Consider the following 20351-nt stretch of genomic DNA (forward strand, 5'->3'; position numbering starts at 1 on the left):
TATTATGAATACAAGAAGGGCAGATCCACAATTATAAACCCCTTGTGTATGCGATAACATACCACTGATTGGGTCTGACTACTTCATTGACCAAAGATCTTGGTGGGCAAGAAGATCATCCACCAATACCTATAATCATTTGCTTCACAAAATTTCAGCAAATATACCCTTCCAGGCGAAAAATTAGGATATCTGAACATGCAGCTCCATTTTTCAATTTTTTTAAAAATATTTTTCTAAAAAAATTCCAATATTTCACGAGTGGAGAAAACTACGAATTTAACTCCAACAAGTAATATCAGTTCTCTGTTATAAAATAAAAACTAATATCATTCCTCATGGAGCCCGCAATTCCATAGGTTTTTCTTGCTAAGTTAGGTTGGCGGGTCATCAGAAGGAAATACATCAATTTTCGTATTCTGGCTTGTAAGAAATTCATATCTGGAGAGATATTAACAGAGGTGCCACATTAAACAGTAAGCTTAGCTTGGAGCAGTTTGAGACTTAAATCTCGAGCTCGAGTTCTAATAAATGTTAAAAGCATTAAAAAAACAAAAAATAAATAAAAGAAAACTATAGCTTCTCTGCAAAAAACGAGGTAAGTCTGGACATCAATCCTCTCTAAAATAGATCTAATTTTTTAAGAGGTATAACAGAACCAAATGAAGGAATAGAAATTACCATATGCTCATTTTAAAGTACAAACATTACAACGCTAATTACACATACCCAACATGATAACAAGAATACATAATAGCTTCTTTGACCTTGTACCCAATCAGGCCATTTGACATAAATCGGTTTGGCATTTATACACGAACAAGTTTACACACAAGAACATCTTAAACACTCACGTTACTTACAGAGCAAAGCAAGATGGATATTTAACTCTTAAGCATGTTTACTTGATGCTTCCCCATGCTTCCCCATTATACCTACTCCACAACAATTTTTATCTCAAAAATCATCACTTAACATGAATTCACCCAATCAGCAGCCAATCATTGTAGCTACTCCACAACAGTTTTCGTTTTTTTTCACCTCAAAGTTGTTATAGGCCATGAACTCGTCCCAGCTGCAGGCAACAAAGGCCGAACAATAGGCACCCGCCTCACCACTGAGAATGCTTCATTAAGTCGTGCAGCACGACTCATGAACTGAGACACCTTCTGCAAACAGGCAAAAAAAAAAAATGAAAACATGTATATAGATATCAGAAATAAAAAAAACGATTTTTACTTAACTTTTGTTTCCTGAATTCCCCACAGGAAACACAAATTTATTTGCAAAATAGAATCTTCAATATCTTTTTCTTGATTTGGGAAAACTGACCCAAAGCCCCCTCCCCCCCCTGTGGAAATGAACAACTTTATGCTATATGTTAAACCAAAAAAAAACATCTTCTCGGGTGTACACTCAAGATTTAATCAGAATCTAATTATAGTTGAGAAGCAACACAACTGAATAATTATTATGGTCCACAATGTCTGACGGCCTATCTTAAGATCTTGAATAGAACTAGTAAAAATAAGCATACAATGAAGGCACTTATAAAGCAAAACTATCTTTATTATGTGACTTTGACACAGGTGTCAGAAGGCATAAATGTGTCACGGCACACAAGCACTTGGGGCCTAAGACAGAAGCAAGCTGCCAGAACACCCCCGAGTAATCCGAGGTGCGCATTTATCAAAGATGGTAATGGTTCACTTGCATAGTTACGTATAACATTTCAATTTGTATGTAGTAATAACTAAATGCAATGGCATCCAATACTACAATGATAACCACTAAAACTGGTTCAACACACGTTTGCTCACAACAGAGTGCAAGAAAGTAGCAAACACCAAACACGGTTGGAGAGGAAGGGAAAGAAAAAAAAAAGAAGAAGAAGAATAGAAAAGATCATAATAGCAAACCACAGACTCCACTCTCCATGCTAGTACTGAAAAAACAAAATTGGTAACCCTCTTAAGTTGTTCTTCTATTAATTTTAATTATGAACTCAACTTCTTGTTCCTTCTCCTTGGTCATTTATATATTAATCATCTCCTTGTGTATAATATATTAATTGTTTCCATGTATATAATTTCTAACACCATACACCTAAACCAATGTGCAGAGGACTTGTCAGGTCTAAGCAAAGACAAAGCACACTCTGAAAGCAAACCACCCAGTATGCGTAAGCGTACAGAACAGCAGCAATAGCATCACACTCACCAGTAGCAGAGCCAGGAATTTCAGTCAAAGGATAATATTCGTATTTTTTATTTATGAAGTATTCACCCATAAAAAGTGAATTAGCACAAATTCAGTGAAGTATAATTGTCTGAAACTTGAATTAAATATTTAAATTCAACTATTAAAATTTGTGTTTAGATAAATATTATTAAATTTAATTACATAAAAAGAATGTAAAGTTAATTCATTATTATCTAGAGAAAAATAGGAAAACAACAGATATATTCTCATTTGAAGTATCATCACTAATAAAAATAAGATTAATAAATTACTTATCAAAATATGTACAATAAATTAAAAGAATATAATTTCATTTTTATTAACTTTATCTGTTACATCATAGCCAAGTGCATGTTAAGTGTAATTAAGAGCTCCCGAAGCTTTGGCTCCATCTTTGACTCTTGCTATTAATTGATGATAAAATGCATGCCACATGAATGCTTGAAAATTAAAAAGATACGCAAATGATAAGGTTACACACCTTGGCAACAAACTCAACTTGGTTATTAAATAATCTCTAGAAATGAATTAGAAAAAACATTACCATTCTATGTGCAAGGGGCATCGATAAATATGAAAAATATTTGGGTTTGCCATATGAAAAGAAATTCAAGAGTGGGAAGAAATTTTGCAGGAGCAAAAAGATGCTCATTAAGCCTATAACCCAAGTATCCAACACGTCCATAGGTACATGACCACTTTTTACTGCTTCAACACCTTTGTGAAAAAGTTAAATATTGAATATGGAGGTTTTGAAGCGGCCAGAAGGAGAATGAACAGAAAATTCATTAGTTAAGATGGAGAGAAATGTTTCCATCTAAAGCAGATGAAGGCTGGATTTTCAGGATTTCAATCCTTTAGCTTAAGACAGCCAGGGCTAGGGGTTAAATACCTGTCTTTGATGGCTGTTTATAAAGGACGTTATTGCCACAGTTAGGATTCCCTTACTATAATAATGTAGGGTTGAATCCAAAACCCATCTAGAACAGAGTATGTTTAGCAAGGGATTGAAGCAATGCATTGTCTGGGATATTGCAAAAAACCAGAACATTAAAGTTTGGAGTGACAAATGGATTCTCATGCCATGCAAATATAGTAATAAACCCATCTCACATGTTCAAAGGCTAAGACAAATAGCACTTGGAGTTTGAACACTAAGCTAACGAACCAAGTGTTTTTATTACAGGATGTTGAGGGAATCTTTACGATTATTCTTATAGCTTTCACACACATAATAAAATTAGGAATGCGCACAATTCAGTTTAAACCAAAATAACAACTGAATCAAAGAATTAAAAATTCAGTTCAGTTTATTTTTAAGGAAAATCACTTTACTTAGTTGGTTTTTAAAGGGATCTTTTTGGAAAACTGAACCAATATGAATAATTTATCAAATACCTATTACATCAAGACTACTTACAGCCTGGCGGTTAACGGCTTAAAACATTAATTGATGGTTCTGTGTTCAATCCTCACCTCCAACAAACTTCTTTATTTTTTTTTTTCACAAATCAATTGTAGCATCCATTATAACAATTGCAAGTCATCAATTAGACCTAAGTCAATTAAAAGACCCCAGCCTATTCCTTCTTTTCTTATCTGTCACTGTTCATCTCTCTCGTGCTCTCACACACTCCAATAGCCTCTCTCACTTTGACTTTGTAACCTTCTCTGTCAGTGTCTTCCTCAGTGTCCAATGGATTCCCTTCTCAACCCACTGCCTCACCCCAAATGGCTGCAACCTTCATTGACTGTATGATGTCTTTCCTACCTTACAGCTAAAGCTAATTTTGATTCCTAAGGTGATTAGTTGTTGAAGCTTGTCTCCATATTGGTGGAACACCCGCACTCTCTATCATTTGCTTTTTGCTACATGTTTAGTAGCACTGAACTTTCTATGGGATTGCAAATCAATGTATTTCTTTTTTTTTGTTTTCAAGTCATGAAGTGTTGAATGATTAGCTTTTATATGTGTCGATATGTATTAAACTTCATTTCAATTCTTCCGCACTAATTTTCTAGTTTTCTTTTGACAAAAAAAAAAAAATTCTAGTTTTCATCCTCTTGATTCTTTTTTCCCCTTTTTCTATGAATGTCACTGTCAACTATCACCATCTGTGCCTCTTCCTTTAAATCATTTGTCTCTCTTGCATGGTTAAAAAAAATGGAAATTGCAGGCAGTCAAAGAATCAGATTGTAGCTGTATGGTTTCATCATTTTCTACACGGTCTTCAGTTAATTTTTCGATTGTGGAAAAAACGTTTGATTGGGATATGATCAAGTTCAATTTTCTAATGTGTATTTACATTAATTGATGGTTCTGTGTTCAATCCTCACCTCCAACAAACTTCTTTATTTTTTTTTTCACAAATCAATTGTAGCATCCATTATAACAATTGCAAGTCATCAATTAGACCTAAGTCAATTAAAAGACCCCAGCCTATTCCTTCTTTTCTTATCTGTCACTGTTCATCTCTCTCGTGCTCTCACACACTCCAATAGCCTCTCTCACTTTGACTTTGTAACCTTCTCTGTCAGTGTCTTCCTCAGTGTCCAATGGATTCCCTTCTCAACCCACTGCCTCACCCCAAATGGCTGCAACCTTCATTGACTGTATGATGTCTTTCCTACCTTACAGCTAAAGCTAATTTTGATTCCTAAGGTGATTAGTTGTTGAAGCTTGTCTCCATATTGGTGGAACACCCGCACTCTCTATCATTTGCTTTTTGCTACATGTTTAGTAGCACTGAACTTTCTATGGGATTGCAAATCAATGTATTTCTTTTTTTTTGTTTTCAAGTCATGAAGTGTTGAATGATTAGCTTTTATATGTGTCGATATGTATTAAACTTCATTTCAATTCTTCCGCACTAATTTTCTAGTTTTCTTTTGACAAAAAAAAAAAAATTCTAGTTTTCATCCTCTTGATTCTTTTTTCCCCTTTTTCTATGAATGTCACTGTCAACTATCACCATCTGTGCCTCTTCCTTTAAATCATTTGTCTCTCTTGCATGGTTAAAAAAAATGGAAATTGCAGGCAGTCAAAGAATCAGATTGTAGCTGTATGGTTTCATCATTTTCTACACGGTCTTCAGTTAATTTTTCGATTGTGGAAAAAACGTTTGATTGGGATATGATCAAGTTCAATTTTCTAATGTGTATTCTTTAGAGCAATTATTGATAAGAATTTTTTTTTTCTTTTGATTTGATATTGAGAATTGAGAGAAGGGAAAATTTATTTTTCCTATATCTACTTCATTGCTTGCACCTGTATCATGATTGAGTTTTCTCTTCAAAACTGAACTATCAAAACAAATTGAACCACAGTTACTTCAGTTTGATTCAGTTTGGTTTTTAATTAAATCGGTTTCAGTTCAGTTTTCTATTTTTAAATGATTGATCTAGTTCAGGTCACTTTGACTGAACCTAATCTTTTTTAAAATGTGTGTAAGCTGACAGCAACTGTAACATCCTTACCTGTCTGCAAGATAGCTAGCTGAGTAAAGAATGCCACATGCTATACTATATGCAATTACACATATGGACTTAAATTAGCTTTTTACATTATTAGTTGTTATTATTTACATCCCTCGTGAGGTAAAAATCAACACGCTGAACTTATGCTCAGTGGAGTAATTGCAAACAAATAATAATATGGAGCAAGCATTTACAAGCATACACATTGTTATGCATATAGTAAAATGCAATTAACATAGTACATAACATAATTGTTAAAATTCTAATATAAGATATTAGTTCAAATTTGCACCATTGTGCATAAGGGTGAGCAAAATTCGGTTCAAATTGAAATAACTGACCGAATCAAACCAAATTAAATTTTTAATTTGGTTTATTAGGAAATTCGGTTCGGTTTTAAAAAATAAAAATCTGTATAACTAAACTAACCGAATAAATATAAGTTGAAAATATTTCTTTTATGATTGTGGCATTTTTATGACCGTTGAAGGTCATAAATTCAATTCTTAAGATTAGCAAGCTCTCTTTTACCTTTTTTTTTTTTTACTTAAAATCAATGAAATCTTAATGGTCCATTTTAGATGGAAAGATTTTAACCACTCAAACTGGTACTATAAACTTATAACTTCCAACTTTATACCCTAACTCTCCCTTTCCTCTACACCGATGACCCTTTTTCTCTCCAACTTCTCCTTTGTGTTGACTACCGATTGACATAGCCAACTCTTGCTATCCTGTTGACTCGCTCTCGTTCTTGCACCTGTGCTCGCTCTTGCATGTGGAGCTCTCTCTTTCTCTCTCTCTTTCTCTCTCTCTTTCTCTCACCTCTGTTTTCATCTTTGCTCTTTCACTCGCGCCTCAGCTTTGATTTTTCACTCCCTTCTCTTCTCTGTTTTCATTCTTCTTCTTCCCGCCTTCGGTTCCTCTCCCGAATGACCGACAATGGGCCCGTGATGCCACCTTCTGCCATCAAAACTCATGAGTGGATGTAGCATTCAACAGCCATGTCAAGTCACAAGTGGATCTAGCAACGGTGACAGCATCCATCACAGTGGAGTTCATCACGACATCGCACCCAGTGACTGACTGACGAATATGTGATTTTGTTTCTATTGGAAAGACTGAGTCTTCCATTTTACATTTTTGTTGTATTGCAAAATTGATTTCACTTCTATTATGAAAAGATAAAATAGATTGATGTTTGTTTTGAGTCAAGGATTACTTTATTGTTTTTCTTAGCATCTAGGTAATTGTTCATGGGTATAGATAGTATTGATTTACTATATTTCTTTGCATCTGGTAACTGTTGCATATGGCTGGAATGAGAATGAAGATGTTCATAAATATTTTTGGCTTATGATATTGTAGCATAGGTGTGAATCATATCATCAAGTTTTTTAGGGTGCTCACCCCTATATAAATGCAGTGGAAAAAAATCTTTTAACCTCAATTCTTCCTTTCTCTAAATGAAAGGGAAGAAACCAAATGACCAAACTAAATCGAACTGATTTTTGACGATTCGATTCAATTCAATTATTTTTTTAAATCGGTTCAATTTGATTTTATAATTTTAATAATTTGGTTTTTAATTTATTCAGTTTGGTTCAGTTTTTAACCGAACTGACCGAATACTCGGCCCTACTTGTGCATATCAAATATTTTCTTCAGAATCAATAAACCATCATCTTTTGCCATAATTGCAAATCTTATGTTCATAGCAAATTATCATGTCTTAAAGTATGCAATAAATGCAAATATATTAACATTTACTAACAGGCTCACAAAAATATAGCATCAATCTTAATACATTCTCAGCCCTTATAAACACAGAGTGGAGTCGACTAGAAATCAACATCATACATCAAGGCTTTTATCATAGCTAGTTGTTAGAGTCTCTGAGTCCATGTATAGTTATAATACATATAACTTAATTATATTATCAAATTTACATGATTCACCTAATAACTCGAATTTCTATATATTATTAATTACAATGAATAGTTTTGCAAAAATAAAAAAGTAAAGTTTGTGTCAGTCCTACTCAGTAAGGAGTGTTACAGCAACTTCTATATTTCTGCAACTTTTATATTTCATAAGAAATTATGAGATTTTGCTGAAATTGTTCCTTTGGAAATTTCCAGCAAACCAACCGATTCCTCACCCCAAATAATAATATGGCTTGGTGCTAAATCGTCAAGTAGCGAGCTAAAATTAACAGCAAGGACTTTGGCTACAATAGAGAAATTGTCTAATCTCCATAAAAAATCTAGAGTCTGACATATTGCAGAAACTACTAATGATAACTCATACTTACAATTAGAACTTAACAAATCTAACCATATTATCATCAATTTAAATTGTCCTGTTAAATAAAATCGACTGACCTTGTCATCCAAAGCAACCTTAAGTGGCAAGCTCCTTGTCTTGCGCTTCATCTTGTACAATCTCTGCCCCAAGATAACAAATCCCAATACAGCTGCAGCCATAGAGAAAGTCCAAACAGGACTGATCCTGAAAACACAATATTTCAACAAATCAAAAGGAACCTTCCACCAAACTACCTTCCTCTTCTCCTCATCACCTCCTGGTTTTCTGTCTCCAACTGCAACAACGCTCAAATTTTCATCTTCCCGAGCATTTCCAGAGTTGGACTCACCCAAAAACTCAGAACCTTCATTCATCTTCCCAGTATCACCAAAAACCAGACTATCAGCACTTGCATCCGACCAGAACTTGCACAAATCCTTATCCTTAGTACAGTTTTCTTCAAATTCTTCAAAACCTGTCTGGTTTTTTACATTCTCCTCCAAGCTTATTTCAGTTTTACCCTCCAAATTATTAAAAGTACCCTTATGAGACTCGAATTTCCCTTCCTCACCATTATCTTTATATTCTCCAGTCCCTTCAGAACTACCTTCGGTTTTCACGTTCTCCACAAAACCCACCTCTTTTTTCACATCGAAATCACTAGATTTCCGCTCATCAGACCGATCACTCCGCAAATCGGACCAGAATTCACCAAAATTCCTCCTCTGATCTCCACTCTCCAAACCGGGATCAATCCAACTGGGATTATCAGACTCAACGGAAACCTCTTCACTGGCATCAGCAAAAGTTTTGGCATATCCATTATCATTTTCAGGGGAGAAATAATCTAACCTGAGCACACCTTCAGAATCAGCCTCAACATCATCAAAATTCCTTGAATTATTGGCGGAATTGGGGGAATTAATCACGTCGGTATCGGAGTTTACTAGGAGCTCCCAGTCTTGAAACTCAGCTGAAGCCTCTCCTTCCATGATTGCCCTTTATTGCAGGATCAGAAGTGAATCTATCAGACCCTAGAAAGGAAGGAAGCAATTTGGGAACAAGAGTGGTTAAGAGCCGAGGTTGGTTTTAATAGGTAACCCTCACACAGTCAGTTGGTCCCCCACTTAATTATTCACCTCCAGTATGGCTCACCTTCACTGTCAGGTACAATGAGGTATTATTAGTCAGTGTTTAATCCCACCAATGATTTATTAACGCGTAGCTAATAATTGTGGATTGTGTTGCATTGGATCATTTTTTTGGGCGGTTCGCAGTGGACTGGGGATATGCTTACCCAAAAAGAGGAAATCTAGAAGATAACAAATTTGACAAGTTGCTGTTTTAATTAATTAATTAATTAATGTAGGTAAGTTGGGCTTCCCTTTTAGGAGTTTCAAATATAATTTACTTCAAATTAATTTTTTAAATTAATTCATACATATTATTTTTTATAATATTAAATCTGAATATATTACACTTTAATTAATAATTTTAGTATAATTAACATATGAATTTTAATATTTTAAAATTCAACACTTATTATATTTTCAGTCCATTTAAAAATTAATACTTCCATCCATTTAAATAAAATTACACAATGAAAAAAAATTCTTTATTTTCTTTCTCAAAATAATTTGAGTGTTTCGTTTAATTTCAAAAAAAAACATTAAAGAGAAAAACTTTTTAGATTTGATGAAAAGAAATTATTCAGAACCGATGATCTTCTGAAACGAATTCTTTCAATGATATTCACATGAACGTTATATCCATTAAATCTACAACCCATAAATCCATTTAAAAAACTTTCCTTATGGAATTTAAAAAATATATTTCATGTTCAGGCAATTCAAAACTTAGGATCAAATTATTTTATAAATAATAATTAAAAAATAAAATATTTAAGACTAATTAAATTTAACAGTTTGGATTGCAGTTTATATTATAAATTAATATTATTAAAAATTAAAATATATTAAACAAGCACTATTCAAATTAAATTAAAATAATTGATTGATTTAAATAAATTTAAAAATTCAGTTTTTTTTTCAATTTTATTTTAATTTTTAAAAATTTAATTATTTCGATTCAATTTGATTTTAATTATAAGAAATTGATAAAATTAAACTAAATTAATTTGTTACTAATATTATGTTATTTTAATAATATTGAGATAGTATATTATAATTTAAATTTTAATAATATTAAAAATAAAGTGTAAAAAATAAAAAAATTCAATCAGCCAAATTAAATTAAATCGAATCAAATTAATCGATTTCATTCATATTGATTTTTAATTAAATTTGATTCTTTTCGATTTTTATGAATATTAAAATGTCGATTTTTAGTTATTCGTTTCGGTTTGATTTAAAATCAAATCAAAAGAATGTTAACTTCTAATACAATAATAAGTGAAGGATTAAAAGTGTTTAATATTTATTAAAGTTATTAATTAAACTAAAATATATTATGAAATGATAATTAAAAAACTAAATTGTTTAATAAGAATTATAATTATAGTCAATTTTTTTAATTTAAAAGGGAAAATAAATGTATTTCAACTCATATAACTACATTAATAGATAAAAAATTAATTTTTAAACGTATTAAAAATACAAAAGTTTTTAAATATTTAATTTTAAAAATATATAAATTTATCCATTAATTATATAAAAACTCAAAAATCATAATATAATTTATTCTATTATCACATAAGCATCCATGTTATAAATTACAATAGGAATAATTATAAAAAAAAATATATCATTTAGTTTAGTGCATTTTTCACATAGTCTTCTATAATTTAATTTATGATTAAATAAAAAAAATATATCATTTAGCTTAGTGCATTTTTCACATAGTCTTCTATAATTTAATTTATGATTAAAAAAATCATATAGTTTTACTCTATTAAGCCACAATATAATTTACTCTATTGAATCACATACGCATCCATATTATTAAGGTGAGCATTCGGTCGCTTCGATTTTGAATTAAATAAACTGAAAATCAAAATTTTAGTGTTTATGAAAATTAAACCGAATCGATTTTGGTCAGAAATCGAATCGAACTGAACCGGTCTGATTCGGTTCGATTTGATCGGTTTTGATTTTTAATAATTTTTTATTTTTTACACTTTATTTTTAATATTTTAAAATTTAATTAAAATATTTTAATCTTAATGTGATTTAATTTCTCTATATTATTGAAAAAACATATTATTATCACTAATCGGTTCGATTCGGATTTTTCGGTTTTTTCTGATTAAAACCAAACCGAACCAAAATAATCGAAATTTCTTAAATTAAAAACAGAACCGAATCGAAATGTATAAAAAATCAAACTAAATTTTTAAATCAATTTGATTCAATCAATTTTTTCAATTTGAGCCCAACACTGCACGGCCAACATATTATAAATTACAATAGAAATAATTATAAAAAAAAAATCGTGTAGTTTAGCATATTTTTAAAGTAGTTTCCTATAATTTAATTTATAATAAAAAAAATTATACAGTTTTACTCGTTTAGTAAAATAAAATTTTTCTGTTACAACCTTAACAAATACTAACACTGAAATTTAAAGATCAATAAAAAATCCTTAAAGGAGGACTAGTATTGGCAATCATCATCAAGGCAGAACTAGGTAAGTAATCTACACGGCAGTCTCAACACCAACTATCTTTTCCATGTAATGGATGATCTATTATTAAGGGTGAACAGTATTCGGTTCAAACCGAATTGAATTGAAAATTTAGTTTGATTTTTTTATATATTTCAGTTCGATTCGGTTTTTAATTTTAGAAATTTTAGTTATTTTGATTCGGTTCGATTTTAATCAAAAAAAAAATCGAAAAAATTGAACTGAATCGATTAGTGATAATAATATTTTTTTTAATAATATAGAGAAATTAAATTATAATAAAATTAAAATATTTTAATTAAATTTTAAAATACTAAAGTGTAAAAAATAAAAAAATTATTAAAAATCAAAACCGATTAAACCGAACTGAATTAAATCGAATCAGACCGATTCGGTTCGATTTGGTTTCTAACCAAAATCGGTTCGATTCAGCTTTTATAAATACTAAAATTTTGATTTTCAGTTTATTTAAATCGAACCGACCGAATGATCACCCTATCTATTACAACCCTTGTCAATCGGTATAGGTTGAGATGCAACCTCCTTCAAACACATGCCAGCTAGCAAACAAGGGTCAGTCCAGAAATTGATAGCAAATATCGTCACCCAAGGCCTAGTGAACTCCCTCTCTAAAATTCTTCCATATAGACTTTATCCCTCTCCAAATGTTTGAACAAGAGGAACCTTTTAGCTCAAGCGGAATGCCTACTTTTGGGGAACTTATATTTAGACCTGAGTACTTGAGCCCACAAGGTAGTAGTATCCTTAGCAACCCCTTGTGATATTCAGAAGGAAAGCTTTACTCATGGTTCTAGAATTTTGAAAACCAAGACCTCCATGCTCCTTCAAACATTGAATGTCCTTCCAAGGGACTTGGGCAATGCATCTCTCCTTTTTAGAGCTACCCCAAATAAATAGTCTACATATTTTATCTATCTCATCACAAACAGATCCTCGCAAGAGAGTGCTCTCCATGGCATAAATGGGAATAGTTGTTGGGACTAATTGGGCCAAGGTCACCTGACCAGATAGAGACCGTCTCTTCGCATCTTAACTTGTGAGCCTACTATGAACCTTGTCAACGATATAGTGGTAAATACTATTAGTGACCCTTAAATGAATGAGAGAGTCTCCCAAACACTTTCCAGATCCTCAGTGCTTTTGGACTTTTAGTTTGCTACTTAGGAGTCTCCTTTCCTGCATATAGATATTATTAGAGAAGAAAACTCTAGTTTTGGTTAAATTAACCTTCTAGCCTGAACTTGAGTAGAAAGCCTCCAAAACTGAAGAAATAACATCAACTTGGTCATGGGCAACTTCAGTAAAAATTACAAGATCCAAAGAAAAGGTGAGATAGTGGCGGTCCGCCTCTACTCAATCTAATTGGTTTCCACCTACCAATGTCAACAGCTCTGCTAATGCCATGAGCAAGCTTCTCTATACATAACACAAACAAATAAGATGATAAAACATCTCTCTGTCTTATAGTAGGGATGAAAGGAAGCGTGGATTGGTGACTAAGGAAGCATGGGGCGAAGGTTTTTTACTGGCCGATAAAGTCGGTGCAACTTCCAAAACCTTTTTTGTTTGGATCAAAGAAGTCTTGGCAATGTCTTTACACAGAAAAAAGAAGCTATTGGCTAGAATTAAAGGGATCCAACGTCATTTGGAGCATTCTTATTCTAGAAGCTTGGCAAAGCTTGAAATCAAGCTTCATAAGGACCTTGATATCATTCTTTCCAGAGAGGATATATATCTGGTTTCAGAAAGCTAGGACTGACTAGATCCAATATGGTGATCTTAATACAAGCTTCTTCCATGGGAGAACCATGGCCAGAAGAAGAATCAATAGAATTGAAATTCTATCAAAAGAGGTGACTAAGGGGGTGTGGGGCGAGAAAGAGTTTGTTTTTAAGCTTTTCTAGGCTTCCAGAATAAGAATGCTCCAAATAACATTGGATCCCTTCAATTCTGGCCAAGAGCTTATGTTTCTATGCAAAGACATTGCCAATGACTTCTTTGTTCCAAACAGAAAAGATTTTGGAAGTTGCACTGACTTTGTCAGCCAATAAAGATCCCTTGCCCCATGCTTCCTTAATAGTTTTTGTTTTAGTTAATTATTTTTAAAAAATAACTATATTGATTATTTATAAATTATGTCCTTATGTCTAAGAAGACATTCGGTGTCCGCACAAATATTTTTCAGAAGTATAATATCGAAGAGAGTTCTTCATGAAAAAATACCCCATAATCCACCAAAAATTTTTATTTTAAAGAATTTAAGGTATATAATATATTATGCATTTTAACAAAGACTTGCATATGTTATAATCTATATTAATTAAATGTGTTAATTAATTAAATAAATTTGCAGAAAGAATTTTACTGGGATGAGGGGAGTGCTGCAATAGTAAGAAAGGTATGGAATAAAAAAGTAGCTACATGGTATAAATATTTCTTGACAAATGAAAAAATAAAAAAAAAAGAGTGCTTATATATCAGTTGAAGTATGGGATAAATGGAACTTAGATTGAAGCACTCCCAAATATATGACAAAGTCAATAAAGTATTCAAAGAATCACCTAACAAAGAAGGGAAGTGATGGAGATGGTCCTTCTGAATATACAGGAGAGTCCATTATACATGAGGAGCATGCTAAGCGTATGCAAAATGCTTCAACAAAAAAAGTTCCTCGAATAATAGCTTAGTTGTTTCTCCATACTCATACAAAGAAAAGTGACCGCAATAAATTTGTTGATAAATAAGCTGAAATTGTTTATGTAAGTTTCTATATAAATAAGTTATTTTTTAAAACAATCAAACTTATTTATTTGATAGTATTTTGTAATTATCGGGTTATATGATCAATTTTGGTTATATGTATTTGATTAGTACTTGAAGTTGTATTTTAGAGATATAAAATAATACACTTTGTAATTTGGTATGCACATTAGACTTGAGTTGCTACTCTTAGGATTTAGATGATAATCCTTCAATCTAATTATTGTATATTGACATTTCAGGTAATTATTGTTGTGTTATTAAATATTCATTTGATGTTTGTTAAGAGAGTCCTGCTACTTAAGAAATCTACACTACCCTTTAAGATTTTGCTATTATGATATCTTAAAGGTATTATAATTATAATATCTTGCATGTACTATGATTGCTGTGTCTTACGGATATTAGCATATTTTCTTACTTTAATATTCAAATTAATCTATTATTGTGTGATTTTATAGGGAAATTATCTAAAGTTAAAAGCACAGCATGTGGGATCAGATGTGAAAGAAGGTTTAAGACCTGTTAATGAGAATGAGTTGTTCATTGAAGCAGTAGAAAGCGGCAAGGAAGCTGAGCTTATGGATTAGGCAGTGTTGTCTCTTCTGTCTTCTATCAAATAGGATCAGGGGAGATATCAACAAATGTGTCATCATCCCAATTAACAGAATGGAAGAGAAGTATAATAGTTTACATAAACTTGTAAAGGACCAAAATTACATGATAGCTGAAATACGTAAAGAACTAAGAGTATTGAAAATAGGACAATATACTTCCTCATCTGATGTCCATCCAGCCGATGGGTCCCCTCACGATTCACAAGTGGATTAGGATGAGACCTGCTTCTAGCCAATTTCATATGTTTCATGATATGAATATGTTATTTAACTGTTGTATTTTTGAAACTGCTTTAATACTTGAGCATCCTAACATAATTTCAAATGATTATGTATTTTTTGTATTTATGGTTTTTAATGTTAATTTATGTTAATGTGTTTTAATATTTTATATTGAAGAATTGTGAATTGAAATATATATACATGTTATTAAAACAGGTTTAGGAATACAATAGAAAAAAACAGAAAAATTAACTTCAGATAGAGCCATTAGTGACCAATCAACTATAATTTTACGACCAATTTAGTGACCAAATTGTCAATGACAGTTAGAAATTTTCTTTCATTTTACTACCAATTTGCAATCACACAACGATCAAAATAGCTATCATTGCGACTAAATAGGGATCAATTTGCACTCACTAGTCAACGATCCCATTGCGACGAATTTAACGATCAAATTTTCGATTGTCTACTTTATTTAAATGCTTGATTAGCAACTAAAATGAATTTAGTCGCTAAATAATTAGCGACAGTCCAAATACCGACCATTTTTTTATAGGTCGCTATTTACAAATAGCGACTAATTTTTGCCGTTTAACAATCAAAATTTTAGTTCATATTTTACGATTTTTTGAATTTTAATGAAACTCAGTTAAAAATAATTAAACCTTAACAAGTTTGATTGGTATCAATATAAAAATTATTTAAGTAAAACTTCATTAAATTAAGACTGTATGTTTCATATTTTTTAAAATTTTTAAAATACAATTTATTCTATTTTTTTATTGCCATATTAAAAAATAAAACATGCTAATACGATTTATATATAGAAAATCCTATAATGTTATCAAGATTATAATTTAGAAAATAACTTTCTTGTGAAAAGATAAAATCATTTTTTCAAAAAATAACTTAATTTTTTGTTTCAAAGAATTATTTTAAATATAATAATTTTTTATTGACTAAAACGCTAGAACATACCAAAAAAAATCATGTTAAATAATAGTTTTCATAAATAAACAGAGATTAAATTATTATATTTTTTAAATTTTCACTTAATATCAATATATTATTATCAAACTCAAATATAGTTTGAAAAAAAAAATTATTTAATCTTAATTAATGTACAAAATGAACTCTCATTATTCCTCAACCACCCCCTCCGTTTTCTTTCCACCTCCGACCAAATAAAAAATACAGAGAAAAAAAAAATCTTTCTACACTTATATAAATCATTAGCCCTCACTGTATAATCGTATCTAAGTAAATCTGAAAAATTTCAGATTCTATTCTCTCATTTCTAAATTTCATTTCAAAAAAATAAATAAATAAATCATTGAAATAATTAAATAAATTATTCAAACTCTATAATTTCTTGCCTCTTCCAAAAAAAAAAAATACATCTCTCCTATGTATTGTAAATTACCTAAAAAAAAGAATGAATAAATTCTTCCTCCCAGCTATGTCTATATATATATATACACATTTTGGGATGAAAGCAACAATATCTATTTGAGTAATTCTTATTTAAATCTAATTTATAATAAATTTAAAACATAAACAAATTAATTTTCTTTCGATTTTAGAATTCATCGTAGATCGAATCTAAATTTTTCATAAATATGTACCAGAGATAATTAAGAGGTAGCTAGCCATTACTTAGGCATGAAATTGTGGAGGTTTATGACCATCACAGTTATATCATCCATATTGCCTCTGCTAAATGACATATCTACAAGCTTTTTGCAACTTTCCACTGAATTCCTGTCTCTTAATACTACATCAACTGCTTCTTGCTCATTTACCTGCAATGCAAAATTATCCATAAATCAAATCATTTTAAAACTCTTAATAGTCTGAATTTACTTTAAGATCTGTATTTTAATTTTATTACCTTATCCCACAATCCATCAGAGGCCATAATCAAGAACTCGCAATCAGAAGTTAATGGAACCCTTTTAATTTCTGGATCAGAAATAACCCAATCTTTCAAATGCATGTCTCCAATTGCTCTAGAGATTGCAAGTGATCCTTGAACTCTCCAAATTCCACTTCTGCAATTCACATATCCTCCCTGAAAAATATTAAATAAGCTTCACTAATCAGTACAAATATTCAATTTTTAAAAAATAAAAGAAGATTAATAAGCTTTTTTGTTTTTTTTTCTGTATGTTGAAGCTTCATGAACTTACAGAATTCTCAATGCGAAGCCTCTCATCTTCTCTGCTGAGTCTGTGATCAACTGTTAATGTATCAGCTACTCCTTTTCTACTCAGAACTACTTTACAATCTCCTACATTTGCAACATGTAATTCTCCATCTTTCAACAGCACACTAGCTACACAAGCTCCACTGCATACACCCTGCTAAGTGTAAATTCATTATGACCGAATAAATATTAACTATAAAAAAAACATGCTGCACTTAGAGACTTAGTCTGATAATAAGTACGTCTAAGTAAATATGAGAGATCTCATATTCTACTTAGCAATCTCCAATCCCAAATTCAAAAAACAAAAAAATATATATATTCTTAAATTATAATTAAACCGTCTTCTAAATTATAATCAAACCGTCTTCGTCGAAGAGATAATCATTGAATTTTCACTATTATGTTATCATTATCTATACTAAAACTGAAAATGAAATGTTGTGTTTCATGATATGTATTATAAGATAAATAATCGATCACTATAATTTTTTTTTTCCAATTTGCCTAAGGGAATTTGTAAATTGAATAATTAGTGCTAACCCACCTTTTGATCTCTAATTAAGTTCATTGTTTCTGGTCAACTGATCAATCCTTGCCATATTTTTATATGTAAGAATGTGAATGCCTGGTTGTATTACAACTTCAAGCTGAGTAATGGTTCAAATAAAGACTGGGTCAATTCTTTTTTTTTTTTTTCCTTCACATGTAGAAGTTGAAAAATTCAATTACCTGCTGGCTAAGAAACTCCCTATCTGTAATCAGGTAACCTCCACGAATGGCTTCTTCTAGTTGATGATCATCTTCTCCCTTTCCTGCATTTTCCAGGAATCTTAAAATGTTCTTTCCTAAATTTTCTGCTACATAATCAGCTGCTGCACGGCCTCCATGCCCATCAATCACAGCAAAAAATGCCTGTTGATCATTGCAAATTTAATCTTAATTATTGCTCAAAATCCTTATATATATAATCAATGACCAAAAAAAAAAAAAATTATATACCTGCTTTGTATCTCCTAGAATATCAGTCATGACACCATACCCATCTTCCATGCACTGTCTTCTACCTTTCTTGCTAGCCAAACAGAAATCTCTACCTTTAACTTCAAATTCCATATTCTCTAATTTCCTATCTTTCTCACCAAATTCTAATTTTGGATAATATTCTGGCAAAACCAACCTTGCAGGTCTCTTCTTCAACTTGGTAGAACTCTTATTTTTATTATTATTCTCTGCTGCAGCCTTCTCCATTACCAAAGAATCCGATTCTTTAACAAGCAAGAAACCTGCAGGATTGATCTCTTGCAAGAACTTATCATCCAAACCCAGGTTTTCTTGCATGGATTTCTCTTCAATCTGGGTTTCATGATCACGTAATAAATTCACATCTCCTGAAACAGTACCGTCTTCTTCTCTTCGACCAAGAACAAACTGGGTAACCCATGAAGGAGAAGTAGAAGCCAAAGAAGAAGAAGAAGAAGGAGAACTAAGACACAGAGAAGCCATGGAAATGGCCCTTCTAAGGCTTTGAAGAAAGTATAAGAAAAGAGAAACAATAGAAAAACCCCATAAGAAATCTTCCAAGTGAATCATTCTTCTTTGACGAAAACTTTGTAGGCGCAGTATTTTTTTTTCTGTCAAAACTGCATGAAATTAAGAAAATGAAATTTGTAAGAATTGGTGCAAGAAGAAAGAGCTTGAAAGATGGGAAAGGGATATAAAGGGGAAACAAGAATGGGCGATAATTTAATAATGATAGACGGGTCAAATGGAGATGGTCTTGTACTTAACGGCTTCTTTAGATTATAGTGGAAAAGGACATAGAAGAAAGAAACAAGACAAGTTTCAGAAGATTTTGACACTTTCAAAGGTGAGGAAATGGTCTAACAAATGATGTTGGGTTTAGAATTAATGTGAAATATACATTTATGGGTAGGAAGAGGCAGCCTGTGTGCATCTACATCGGAATAATGTGTAATTTTTACAGATTTACAAGAACCCATGATTTAAATCCATATATTTTATATTTTATAATTCATTTTATACATTCAGTCGATTCAAAAATATATTTAAATACTTTTCTTTTTTCAATAGGTATTTAGAGACATGGAGGAGAAATAAAATCCAACGTTAAAATTCTCTTACCGATCTAGCTAGTGAGTACTAATTATAATAGTTATATGTTGACTATTATGTATAGTGAAATCTACATAAAAATAAATTTTATTGTACAATTATTATATGTATACCCATTATTATAGTAGTGTCACATATAAATTATATCACAATCGTTTTATATACATCCATTTATATATTCAATTTGTTTTATATGTTCAGGCTTTTTTAATAAATTATTCAGTGTCTAAAATTTACTAATTCGAGTAATTCATATTCGCGTCGCACAAATTTCATTAAGAGGACAAAACGCTACGCTCTCTCATTAAGGAAGAAAGGACTCGCATCATTAGGGGTGAGTCGGTTCGATTCAAAATTAAATCGAATCGAATAAGCCGAAAACTAAAATTTTAGTATTTATAAAAATTGAACCGAAATTATTTTGACCAGAAATCAAATCAAACTGAATCGATTTAATTCAGTTTGATTCAGTTGGATTTAATTCAGTTTAAATTTTTAATATTTTTTTTATTTTTTACGCTTTATATTTAGTATTTTAACCTTAATATGATATAATCTCACTATATTATTAAAAATAATATATTATTATTACTAATCAATTCAATTTGATTTTTTTAATTTTTTTATCAAAATTGAATCAAATTAAAATAATTAAAATTTTTAAAATTAAAAATCAAATTGAATCGAAATGAATAAAAACTCAAATCAAAATTTTAAAT

General features: G+C 31.0%; 2 protein-coding genes across 2 annotated transcripts; both read right to left on the reverse strand.

Annotated features, from left to right (window-relative positions):
- Positions 1-663: 663 nt before the first annotated feature.
- On the reverse strand, positions 664-9168 carry LOC110606669. The gene is made up of 2 exons (XM_021745587.1): positions 8103-9168; positions 664-1169 (listed from the first exon to the last, which is right to left on the reverse strand). The coding sequence occupies exons 1-2, from the start codon at positions 9015-9017 to the stop codon at positions 1038-1040; spliced, it is 1047 nt and encodes a 348-aa protein (XP_021601279.1). The 5' UTR covers positions 9018-9168; the 3' UTR covers positions 664-1037.
- A 7731-nt stretch (positions 9169-16899) lies between these two features.
- On the reverse strand, positions 16900-19365 carry LOC110606945 (probable protein phosphatase 2C 74). The gene is made up of 5 exons (XM_021745962.2): positions 18499-19365; positions 18229-18411; positions 17480-17650; positions 17182-17361; positions 16900-17092 (listed from the first exon to the last, which is right to left on the reverse strand). Exons 1-5 carry the CDS (start codon positions 19087-19089, stop codon positions 16943-16945), a joined length of 1275 nt encoding a protein of 424 aa, XP_021601654.1. The 5' UTR covers positions 19090-19365; the 3' UTR covers positions 16900-16942.
- Positions 19366-20351: the final 986 nt, after the last annotated feature.

This window comes from Manihot esculenta, chromosome 18 (genome assembly GCF_001659605.2).
Source record: "Manihot esculenta cultivar AM560-2 chromosome 18, M.esculenta_v8, whole genome shotgun sequence".
NCBI lineage: Eukaryota > Viridiplantae > Streptophyta > Magnoliopsida > Malpighiales > Euphorbiaceae > Manihot > Manihot esculenta.